Here is a 13,577-nt window from a genome sequence, read left to right as displayed (position 1 = left end):
TATGGGAGAACTGTTATTCTCTTTAAAAAATTACAAAACTAATGATTAAAAAATGTACAGAATAGAGAAGTATTGATTCAGAATTTATATTCATCAGATTTTTTAATTTTAAGTATGAAATATGAATTTTCTAAAAGTTCTGCAAGAAGAGATGAGCATTTAAAGATAAAATTATTGTAAGTAATCAATCAAATAAAATTTAAAAATTTTGATAATTTCATCAAAAATTCAAAGCAAATCAGTAATTTTTAATTTGTTTAATTAAATTTGATAAGCTTTCATGAAAATACAAATTATGCTATACATAAATGTATAATTTAATTAATTATGCTTTAGAAAAGGTTTAGAATAGACAGGAAAAAATCAAATTTGATGTTAAATGCAATGATATATATTCCAAAAATTTAAAAATTGAAGAAACTAATAATAATAATGACTATTTCTTTGTTAAACACTAAGATTGATGGTTAATGTAAATAATTTTTTTAATATACATAATTACATTACTTAAGTATAATGTAAAATTTACATGATTACCTTCTTTAATTGGTTATAAGAATAATATTAAATATTTCATTTTATACACTATAAATAAAGTATATCATAAAAATAATATTTAAAATATTAATTTAAAACAAAGAATCAATTATTTCTTCAAAGATATAAAGCAAAAAGTTAAAAAGTATGGCATAATTTATTGGCTACTGTGTTTACTAACTCAAGGAAATACTTATTATTTTATATGTTTTACTTCATTATAAATTAAATATTAAATCAATATAAAATGTTTGATGTAAGAAGTTTACAGTTTTATTTCTTATAAATTGATTCGTTAATATATTCTTGTAAACAAGTTTATAAACTTTAGAATTTCCATTTATTTCCGAAAAAGAGGTGTTAAGTATGATTGTCAAAATAATAAATTTCATTATTATTTTGATAGAATTTTCAGTTTCACTATAAATTGAAACCATTATTAACTACAATTAACTTGTAATTTTTATAAAATTTTATAAAAATTTTAAGTTTATGAAATTTATTTTTGTTTGTATTTTTCATTCTTCTCTCAGTTATCATTGTAATTTTAGTATATTATTATTTTAATAAACAATTTTTTTTCCATTTTTATGTTTTATTGTATATTTATTATTTAAATTTTATTCACGCTATATTTAAGTTATTCCTTGAATATGTTATCTATATTTTAAAAGAATATTTCTAAAATGGATGTCTGAATAGCCAAAAATGTTTATATTTTGATAAATTTTTCTGTCAAACAAAGATTACAGTTTAATAAGAATAAAATCTAGTTAATTTAGAGTAATTTTAAGTTAAAAGAAGAAACAAATTAAGTGGAGAAATTATTATTATTTGCATTACTATTATATTCATTTAAATATTTTTTAATTTATAAAATTTTTTTTCAGATTTACGGTGTGTGTTAATAAAATGTTATTGAAACAACAAATGTTAAAAATGTCTATGAGTCATACAAAGCGCATTTTTTTGGATTCATCCTATCTTACTTGGACTCCAAATTTCAATGAAAAAGCACAAAATGCATCAGCTGTAAGTTGAAATTTTGTTATATATATATATATATATATATATATTAGAAATAACATATTTTATGATCATTTTTATATTTGGAGAACAATAACACACCATCAACTGCCATAAATATAAATCATCAAGCTATAATAAATTACAAAAAAATTTGGCCCAAGAGAGAGGCATTAGGCATTATCTCATATTAAATTTAATTAAATAATTTTAGACTAAACTGGAAGAAAAGAATTGGCCCGGAGCGAGACTTGAACCTGCATTGCTGCTTACCGTGTGGATGCATTGCCAGTTACGCTACCTGGACCTCTGGTCCAATCTCTTCTTTCAGCATATTTAACATTAAGATATAGTAACTGATGATGGTTATATCTTAATATTAAATATGTTAGAAGAGGAGATCTGACCAGAGGTCCGGGTAGCGTAACAGGCAATGCATCCTTCGGTAAGCGGCAGTGCGGGTTCAAGTCTTACTCTGGGTCGATTCTTTTCTTCCAGTTTAGTCTAAAATTATTTAATTAAATTATAATTATTAAATTTAATATAAGATGGCACCTAACGCCTCCCTCTAGGGCCAAATCTATTTGTAATTTATTATTATTGCCAAATTATAGCCCAATGATTTACAGCAGTTGATGGTGTGTTATTGCAATGTATTGGATTTAGTAATGTTTATATTTAGAGAGCATATGAACTAATTTTAATTACAAAATTAAAAATTGTTAATTAGATAAAAGATAAACTATGTTTTTATTACTTTATTAAATAAAGTAATAAAGTATTTAATAAAGTATAATTAAGGACTGTAAGTCAACTAAATTTACAAAAAAAACTATGTTTTTTTTATGTAGATGGAAGAAAAAGCAGATGAAGTCATCATTAATCAAATGTTATCTGAAAACAAAGATCCTAAGCAACAAGAATCTCCAGCAGAATTAAAAGAAGATAGTCGCCTAACCATTTCATCAAGCGTTAACTTGGAAGCTTCAGATCAGTATGATGTAAAATCACAGAAATGCACTGAAAATTACTTGAAACGTAAAAGAAAACACAAAGAAAGATTTGCAGGCAGTAAATGTAGTAAAACAGAATTGGTTCAGGAAGATATCATAAATGATAAAAGAAAGAGACAGAACAGTATTGGAATTTCTGATGCATCTGCAGTCCAAGAGGAAAACAAGCCAAAAAATAATATTAAGAATAAGATTAGTACAAAGAGAATGAAAGTGAAAACTCTAGACAAAAAACAAGTAAAGGAAAATGATGGTAAGAAAAAAATTCAATAATCTTATTAATTATTTACTAAAATTTGTGATTTGTAAAATACAGTCAACACTAAAAACAGTACTTAGGTTGTCAATCCATTAGCTACAAATTGAATAATGTAATTAATTAAGCAACGTCATTAATCGAAATCAAAGTTAATTGTAACTATCTGTAATTTTTTATTTTCTTGCAATTCAGTTGATTTTACATGGTTTTCTGTTTTATTTGAAATGAATTTTTCTTGTTCGCAATTACAACTTCAGTTTGCTTGCTAAATTTTCTGTTGTTTGAATAAAATTCATTAAATTCATAATTAAGTGATTTGAAAATAGAAATTATTATATATAGAATGATTTTCTAAAGCATATTTAAGTAGTAAATAAATAACATTATAATAACAATAATAGTTGAGGATAATAAAAAATTAATATTATGGCAAATTTATAATAAATCAATCAATTTAAGTTTTTATTGTATTTTTTATTTATATTACTAGATATTTTTAAATAACACTACAAACTATTGATTGATATTTTAATAATTACATAAAATCAAATTTAATTCTTTAAAAATTTGTTGTCATAAATGATCATAAGTATTAATTAAATAGTTTATTTTATTTTTAGCTATGAAAATAACATATAAAACATGTTAATCTTACTAAAACAAATAAACTATACATTGAAAGTTTTGATACAAATCACTTGAGTAAACCAAAACAATTCATTTCATCTGATTTTCTTGCTTTAATATTAATAATTTGATTAAATACAAAATAAAAAATGAATTTTGTAATAAAGCCTTATACAAATTGAGTAGTTACATTAATATATTTTTTAAATTACTTTATATTTTTGAAAATTATAGTAAAAGATTTTCAGTGTGCTTAAAAGCACATTGAAAATCTTGAACTATGTTTGATTTTTTTCTCATAAACAGAACAAAAAAAGTTTTAACTAAAATTTTGTTCCATTATTTATTATTAAGCACCATTATTATTAGGATACACAATTTAAAAATTGTTTACGGTTGCTAAATAAATTTTATTTATATTTAGAATATATTTGGATTATTTTATGAGATATTCCAAAAGTCTAAAAAAAGTATTTACGTTGTAAGAAAAAAATGAGTCTAATTGAATCATGTAACAGATTTAACTTTCTTACGTATCTAAAATATGAAATAAAATTCTATAATTTAATACCCTACACATATAAGAGCTAAGCAAATATTAATCAGACATTTCAAATAGATTTAAAAGGCTAACTGAATAAATTAATGTTTCTGGATATACTTAATTATTTCTGTTTTATTATCTGATTTTTATTATTTATTGTTATTTATTAAAATTTCTATATATTTTTTCTAATTAAATGATGGAAATTAATTAGAGATAAGTTTTTAATTTGTTTTCTTCTTTATTCAGACATCTCATTTACATTGAGATATAATTTAGGTACTTACAAACAGCTTACAATTGTTATAAAACACAACTTTTACTACACTTTATCTTAGAATATATTTAATTACCATTTTAAATTAAGTTTTCTGATTTTATCAAATTAATTTTTTTTCACCGATGATATGAAGATTAACTTTGATAATCGCTTAAATTGACTTGCATTGTATCTCAATATTTATAAATGTTTATTATGTATTTCAAATTAATTTATTTGTCATTTCATGTATTCTAATCATTTCCATAATTTAAAAAATATTTTTCTCTCTATATTTATTATAAACTTCAGTAACATTTAGAGTAATAAGCAGCATGAATAAAAAATAATATTATGTAGTATTAATTGTATTGTAATATGATACTAATTACATAATTGCAATCAAAATTTTTTTTTTCTTCAAAAAATAATCAATTTTTTTTTTAAATAATGTTTATTACAAAAATAAATTTTTAAATTTTTGTTATAAACATAACAAAATGCAGTATATTGTAAAATTACAAGATACATAGAAATATATTGTATTTTGCTACATTAATCAATAATTTTTTTCAAAATGTTCAGGTTATGTAAATTCCAGTGTGATTGTTTAATTCACATGTAAGTATTACAGGCGTGAATTAATATATCACAGAAAGCCTATGTAATAGCTTTTATTTACATATTGAAGTTCAAATTTTCTTACATGCTGTTTAAATTTTAATATAGTAATAATTAAATACATCACAAAATTGCAAAAATTCAGAGTCATTTTTAATTTTTAATGATCATAAATTCATATAACTGAAATGGTTATATATATTCTTCTAAATTAAACTCTTTAATTCAGTTTAAAACTAATGTTTGTTTTAACTAGACAAAGAATTAAAATATTTTCATACAAAAATAAAATTAATTTTGTTTTTCTGATGTATATTTTCTTATAAAAATACATATTTATTTAAAAAAACTGGAAATATTTTGACATTTAAGCTTATATTTATTTAATTTTTTTCTATTTTTCTGAAGCATTGTTTACATTATTAATTTTTATGTTTATCATTTAATCACTTTTAGAAAATGATTACGAATATGTGATAAATTTTAATTTTGAAAAAAACTAAGATAACTTATAGTATTTACTATTTATTTAATGTTATTTTAGTAAAAAGATGTATGATTAGACTTAAAACATTGTTCTAATTTCAGAAAAACCAGCATCTGAAGTGGAAACTATCGAAGATGCAAATAATTTATCTGAAGTTATAAATATGACAGAGAACAATGATGCAACAAATCTTGATGAAAAGTCTGATAAATGTAGTACTAAACCTGTTGCAAAAGTAAAAAGAAAAATTAAGAAAGCTACAAGAAAGAAAACTAAAAAAGAGAAAATTGAAACAGATGCTGTAACTATAAATAAGGATAATATACAAGAATCATCAGAAACAATTACTTCATTGGGAGACATAGAAGGAGGATCTACCCCACCTGTTTTACTTCCAATAGCCACAATGGATAATGACACTGCTCTATTAGATAACCCACCTTCTCCTGATGATGTTGATTCTTCTCCTCCAGTATTACAGGCATTAGTATCTGTTGAACCCTCAAATGTTGCAACAAAGAAAACCAAAAAGAAGAGCTGGCAGAAAGGTTTACGAAGGAGCAGAAGAAAGAAATTGATTAAGAAACCAGTAGTAGTACAAGAAAATATCATCACGGTAAATAATAATTAATATTCATCATAATAGTTTTTTGATTATTTATTTAAAGGACATTATTATGATTTTACTAGACTTTATAATTTATTTTAAAAATCTAATGATTGTGGAATGTAGGTGTAGTTAATTCTAATCAGTTTGGTAATTATTTCCTTTTAGTATTAATATTATTCACGAAAATCCAAAACAGTAATGTATTTTGAATTAATTAGTTTATAATATAGTATTTAGATTTTGTTTATAATTTTAGATATCATTAAATGTATTTAGTATTGTATATATTATGTTAATAATATATACATTTAATGATATTATAATATTGTACATATATTATTAACATATATACATACAATATTAAGTAGATTAAATGGCAAATAACAGTTTTGATATTCTGTAAGTCAACATTACATTTATTTGTAATTATTACTGTTGCACAATGTAAAAATTTATTTTGTTATGCAATTATCCCATAAAATATAATGTGTTATTTTATTAAAGATCTAAAATAATTGAACAATTAAATTATAACTAAAACATAATTAGTTTAAGAAATTATTTCAAAATTTTGATATTTTCATCTCATTTCTATCAAAAGTCATTTTAAAAAATTTTAAAAATTAAAATTGTTATTTTTTTATTTAATTTGTTTTGAGTTAAAAACTCAATATATTTATTTTGAAAATGATGAAATCAAATTTAAATGAAAAATGATCCTTAAGGTCATGTGTAAGATATATAAAAGCGTTATCAAAAATGATTTCCCATTCTCTTGCAATCGTATTTACTGATAGAGCCTTTTCAAAACTAAGTTTGATTTGCTGATTCTTTTCTATACCGATAGAAAATATGAATAAACCCTGTGATTTACAAGGACCCCCTGTAACTTACAAATACAGGGGGTCCTCGTTTAACAAGTATTCGTTATCCAAGTTTCTATAGTTACGTGATTAAAAAATTGTGGAACACCACTTAAAAATTCCCCACACTTACCATCTGCTGGGTAAACCTGCATCATGTGAGTTATGTGTGCATAGATACATATCACTGTACACAGGATGCATTATTGCACATGCATTTGTCATTTTGGTTCTGGCTGGTTTTTTTCTTTCATTTTCTGATTTTCTTATCAAAATTATGTCAATGAAGCATAGCAAAACTGATGATGGAGTTCCTAAAACATGCTTCATACAGTCTAGAATGTAATATAATAGCAGAATATATTATATATTATAAGAAATCAATTGAAGAAATCTAAGACTGTGATGAGGACAGATAAAATTGCCAATGAAAACAGGCTGTCCATTGATGGTTTACATGACACATTTGTGAAATGTGATGAAATCATCAATTATTTTCTTAAAAATGATCCAGTTTATGAATGGGCAGAAAAATTTGAGCACAGGGTGAAAGACTTATTATTTTGTTATAAAACAATATTAAATGAAAAAATAAACTGCAGAAAACAGCTAACTTTAGATTCATTTTTCATATATCAAAACTCAGCAGTCAGTGAAAATGATAAAACACAACTAGGCTCTTCTAAAATTCAGTTATAAATAATTTCTGATATTCAAGTATATTAATAATAAATATTTTACATATGTGTAAATAGGAGTAATAAAGTAATTAAATAAAATTGCCAGGATGAATTTACAGAAAAATATATATTTCTTAAGTCTATACATACTAAATGAGCCAATTCCATTCTGTCCTTTCACATGCTGTTTGAGGTAATAACAATTCCACAATGGAGTTGACCTTTTATTGTTGGCTACTGGTCCGCCATACAATGCAAAAAAGTATAGAGCAGTAGAGGACTATTTTAACTCTTTTGCATTGTATGGTAGCCGAGTAGCCTACAAAAAAAGGTAGACTCCTCTGTGGAATTATTATTACCTCAAACAGTGTGTGAAAGAACAGAATGGAATTGTCTCATTTAGTATGTATAGTCTTAAGAAATATATATTTTTCAGGAATAATAAAGATTTCTTTCATGTTTTTCATTTGGTTTTTCTTTACTGAAGTCCCAGTTAAACATTGTTCATATGATTTTCTATGAATTTATTATGATACATGCTGTACAGTACATAGATTCACTTAAAGGGGTAACTTTTATGGTCCTAGTTAGCCACGTTAAAGGAGGAACCCCTGTAAGATGAAATATAAACTCAGATAAGAATTACTCATAAAGTTTGATTTATATTAAACATTATAAGAATGTGTTTTACTTTAATAATTTAAATATATGATGATAAAAAATAATAGTACAGATATCCCTCATACAACACAATTTCACTCTAACACAATTCAAAAATTGGAGGCATTCCCATACAAAACATCACAGTTTTTAAGTGCAAACACTGTCATTTAATAGTTTTTTATTTAAGCAAGCATGCATGTTGTCTCATATTTACCCATTGATTTTAGAATATTTAAATTGTCAATGTTATTTTGTGCCTTTTGCGTAGTTTACTTTAGTGAGAACCGACTGTACAGTTATTCTTTTTCCTTGTCCTAGCTTTCTTGTAAACTAAGTGTTGCTATCGTTGGTGATAGTGCTCTAAATGTACCCGAAAGACTGTTGTTGTGTTTTGTTTTTATAGATTAAATTAAAAGTTACTATGAAAAATACTAAATTTTTAAAGATCTTTTAGGCAAATGCAAACAAATGAAAATATCAGATTTTATGAAAAAGTAGAGAAAAATCAAGATGTTACCGACATTTCATATAGGAAAATTCAGAAGATGATAATTTGCTGAACAGAAAACATTCTCATTTAATGGTGTTTAGCAGTGAAGAAAAAATTTATATTAACATGCAATACTTTGATTGTCATAAGTTAATTATTGATTTCTTAATAAACATGTTTCTCTTAATTATGAAAAAGAATAACACACTTTTGCTAACTTTTGGAACTTTTAATGCTATGTTTTGTACTAGTCCTTTGTTTTGTATCACATGGATTCGCATAGATTTGCATAACACTGGACTTTTTCGGAACCTAACTACCGTGTTATACAGAGGATATTAATATTAATTATAATTATTATTTTAAAATATAATTAAATAGTAGCTTGTAGTAAAAATTAACATAGAAAATTGTTCCATTCTAAAGTTTTTCCTTGTAGACAGAGATTTTACTGTATCACTGCTACTTCTATATTCTTCAGTTTCCACATTTCTCTACTTGTGTCCAAGTGAATCTATCCTTTTCTTGATTTTCTCCTTTGGCTTGTTTACAAATTTTTACTTAAACAAACCTTGACTTTTGAGATAAAATGAAAATAAAATTTAAATTTATTATCATATTTTTGCTGTTTATTATTAGTGTATTAACTGTTTAAAAATGTCTTCTGAACAAATATTTTAGAAAACGTTCAAAGTCAAATGCAAAGAAGTTTGCACACCAGCAGATATTGATTACATCTTGTGCAAAGATGGGTAGGACATAAAAATGGACAATAGTACAATAGGACGTCAGTTATCATTTACTATGTTTTACTTTTTACATGTGCTCTAAGTATATAAAAACATTACCTGGTTCCAAATCAGAAATCTATAGAATTTTAAAAAGTTCATATCCTGTATGTTAAAACCAAATATTAACTTACAGGATATGAATATAAACCATACTCTGGTCTTTATTTTACACTCTAAAGGGATACTAATGGTAAAAATAAATTTAAGTTAAAATTCTGTTAGGATTAAAGTATTTATAAATAATTAGTTAATATTACTCCATTACATTGATATAGTTACCCAATTAATTAATTAATCAGTTATCTAAAACTGAAAAAGCCAAAAATATTGATTTATTCTTAACCAAAAAGGAATTTAATATATATTAATTGATTTTTATTTTTAGCAGGAAGAACAAATACCATCAGAAGAACCATTACCAGAATCAACAGAATCTACAGTTTCTGCAGAAACTATTTCCTGTGATGTTAGTGCTTTGGTAGAAAATGAACCAGTAAGTAATGAAACTGAAATACAGAAAGAAGAGCTTTCTTTAGAAACATTAAATAGTCCTTGTAAAGAAAATGAGCAAAGCTCAGAAATTGAAAACAGCAATATTAATGAAAATGAAAGTTCAATGGTAACAGATATTCCTAATGAAGATATGAATACAGATGATACTTCACATTCTAATCAAGTCAGTCCACTTGATGTACACAAAACACCTGAAGAATATTCAGATCACAACATGAATATTGTTACTTCAATCAGTGAATCAGTCAATAATGATCAAGATTTAGAACAGACAAGCTTGAATAATTTTGAAAACAAAAATGACCTTATTTCTCTTAATTCAGTTAATCAAGAATCATTTTCTCCTACTGAACTAAATGACAAAGTGAAAAGTTCAAAGGAAGATAGTCCAAAACAGAATGAAATTTTACAATCTCACGAATCGAATATAATTAATGAACATTTTGAAATACCTTCTGTGCAGATGCCACCTACACCAGTAACTCCACAGACTCCATGTTCAAATCCTCCCCAAAGTATTCAAAGCATGCAGCATCAAGACCAATGTAAAATGAATTCTTTAGGAAATGAAAGCATCTTGGATCATAATGATCCATTAATGTCATCAGTTGCTGATTCTGTACCAGAAGATTCTACAATTGTGATTCAGGATACTATGGATTCTAATTATCAGGAAGGACTTCCTGAATTAAATCAAAATGCAGAAACTGTAGATGAGACAACTATAGATCATGAGCTGATATCAACAAGAAATATAACTCATAGAACAGACAGTCTCACAGATGAAAATCAAATTCCACAACCTCCTGTTTCATCTCCTTGTACACCTGGTACTGTGATATCTAAACATACACCAACTCCCCAAGAAATGGCTAATATGGGCGTGTATACACCTGATTCTTCTACAAACAGCGTAATCTCAAATGGAGGATTTAATTCTGTGGAAATTGATGCCGCACAGCTAGGATTGGAATCTCCAACTTCTATTAGTAGCAATGAAATGGCTCAAAATTCTGTTGAACCTTTACAGCATGCACCAACTCCACAACCATATATGGACTGTGCACAAATACAAAATAATACACAAAGTAATAACTTTTGTAATAATATTTCATCTAGTTCTACTCCACAGCAACCCATTGTGATGACAGCCGCAGTGGTAGCGGCACAGGCCGCTGTCGCACAGGCTCATGCTCAGGCTCGAACTCCAAGTGCTCCAATTATAGGAGGCTGTGCTAGTAGTACGATTCATAAACAGCACACAATTACAGCATCTGTTCTTTCTCAAGGTCGTATTCCTGTAACAGCTTCCAGTATAGTTCAGTCAAGCATGGTTCAGTCAAGTATGGTTAGTGTTAATGCCACAGCTGTTAACGCTTTGTTTGTTGGGCCAGGTTCAACAGTTGGTTCCACAGGAAATTACATGAACATGGCTGTACAATGTAACAACCCTCCAGCACCTGCTACTCCTATGGCTCCGGCATCATATATGGTTGGTGTACCTGTGGCAACAATGATTCAGTCGCAACCGGCAGGTCCAACGTTTGCGGCTACCCAAGTTCACGATCATCATCATCATCATCATCAGCAGTTACAACAGACTCCACAGCATTTGGCAATGGCAAGTCATTCTGCTGCTTCAATGACAGGTGCCATGCAAAGACTAACTCACATAGTTAATTTGCCAGGTTCTGCCGGATCGTCATGTCCCGTTACTTCCAGTGTACCAACAACTTTCCACATACAATCACCTAGTTACACTTACACTCCCACTCCTACTCCTACTCCAAACCCTCCATCTTCACAAGTCAGTACAAGTTGTAGTTTAGCAAAATTACAACAACTAACTAATGGAATAATGGATATCGTGCCTACTTCTGTCACGTGCAATACCATGACACCACCACCAAACCTCACTCCACCTTCTCCACAAATTAACATCACTCCCCCACCACAGATTCCTCGTGCCATTGCACCAGCCCTCGCCCATTTACAACCACAAGTATCTCTATCTTCCAATCATCCTCATAATTACAATAAATATAGCCATCGATATTCTAGGCAGGTTCAGCGCAACCCAAATGTTGCTCTCAATCCAAATTTGGTAGCTGCAGCCAGCTATCAGACATTAAATGGGATGGGATACAGAGTACAACAGGCCGCTCCTCCCGGAGCAGCTATGTTAAATACAGCTGGATACATCACAAACACCGGCTTTATCAACCAAGCCCAATTACCTGCCGCAGCTGTACAGATGGGAATGGTTAACGTAAACATGCATCCTCAGGCTCAGTATCAGGAAACTGTCCGGCCACAGAATGCAATGTATACAACATACAGTTATCATATAAACAGCGGTCTCACACCACAAGCTTTAAATTCCGTAATGAGGCGGTAACATCCTTGGGAGTCAAGTCATTAGTTTTGGGCCTAGAGGACCAAGAAAGAATTGTATTCTATATATACATATACATATACATATATATATATACATATACAGATATAGAGATTATTATATATATATATATAATGTCAGATTCCGATTTGGCCTTAAAATGAGTAAATTTATAAATTAACGTTACTTGTCGGCACTTCCCAATTCTGAAAGAAACGGGACGACATACCGGCAGAGGCACAAATTTTCACAATTTCAAAAAGTAAAAACTAACACAAAAAAAAGTCTGAAGAAAATGCTGTGAAAATTTCTTGGGCCCTTTGATACTTCAAACACGAAGAGAATATGGGTGCTGGACACAACTGTGAAAAGACTATATTGCCAAAACTTGTATATTGGTAGCAGCTATGATTTACTACTTCATGTTGTATCTTTTTGTCCATGAGTCCCATTGTAAATATCAATTATGTGAAGTCAGAGTGCTAATTTGAGCTTTGCTCCAAAAAAAAATTTATGTAAGTATGCCATTGTAAATAAGCTGTAGATGTTGCTTTGCCCACAGTCTTTGCATTAGTATGTGTGTGATGGGTTGTTGCTTGCCAGCCATGTACATATTTTGCTATGCAGTGTAAATGAATGATTTATTGGAACGAAAGGCATCAACTAATAAATATTTGGCACTCTCTAAGATGTTTTCTTTTTTTTTTTTTTGATTTTATTTTTGGTACAAAAAAATCAAATATTTGATACATTTTACAAATCAGTATTTTATTTTCGTTTTTTAGTTGAATTATTTTTTTTTATTCAGAGATTCATGTGATATCAGCAAACTTACCCAATATTCATCTGTGGAATCGAGTCAATTATTATATATATATATGTTAGTTCCAAAAAAAAAGATGTTTAAAAAATGGGTACGTATATTGAAATTAGATGTGGGGATACGGAAGATGAGATTTTTTTATGGTTGGCTCTTATCACACTGTTACGCTGTTTAGAACTTAATCAGGTTGTCTCTTAATTTTATTCTCCTATAGAAGTTATTCAGATTGTGCATTGTTTCTGTTGTAGTGTGCTTTTAAGGAAATATATTGTTGACAGATTTGTTTATGAAGCAAACTAGAGTATATTTTTGAGTAACAGTTTTGTGCCTTCGTCAAACACATTATTCACAGTATTCGAGATATTTACATGATTCA

The 13,577-nt window shown here is 27.3% G+C and overlaps 1 protein-coding gene across 3 annotated transcripts in view; it reads left to right on the top strand.

The window, feature by feature from the left end:
* Positions 1-13,066, top strand: part of LOC136986413 (histone acetyltransferase KAT6B-like) — a 122,918-nt gene extending 109,852 nt beyond the window's left edge. For 2 of the 3 annotated variants that reach the window (XM_067283940.1, XM_067283938.1), the window contains exons 17-20: positions 1,428-1,569; positions 2,415-2,829; positions 5,475-5,989; positions 9,856-13,066. In XM_067283940.1, coding sequence (XP_067140041.1) covers positions 1,428-1,569; positions 2,415-2,829; positions 5,475-5,989; positions 9,856-12,381 — 3,598 coding nt within the window. In that variant the 3' untranslated portion in view covers positions 12,382-13,066. The remainder of the gene's footprint in view (positions 1-1,427; positions 1,570-2,414; positions 2,830-5,474; positions 5,990-9,855) is intronic. The other variant, XM_067283939.1, reaches the window with a different exon arrangement.
* Positions 13,067-13,577: the final 511 nt, after the last annotated feature.

The sequence above is a fragment of the Centruroides vittatus genome, unplaced genomic scaffold, assembly GCF_030686945.1.
Source record: "Centruroides vittatus isolate TY-2023 unplaced genomic scaffold, ASM3068694v2 scaffold_1015, whole genome shotgun sequence".
NCBI lineage: Eukaryota > Metazoa > Arthropoda > Arachnida > Scorpiones > Buthidae > Centruroides > Centruroides vittatus.
This window is presented reverse-complemented; position numbering and strand designations above follow the sequence as displayed.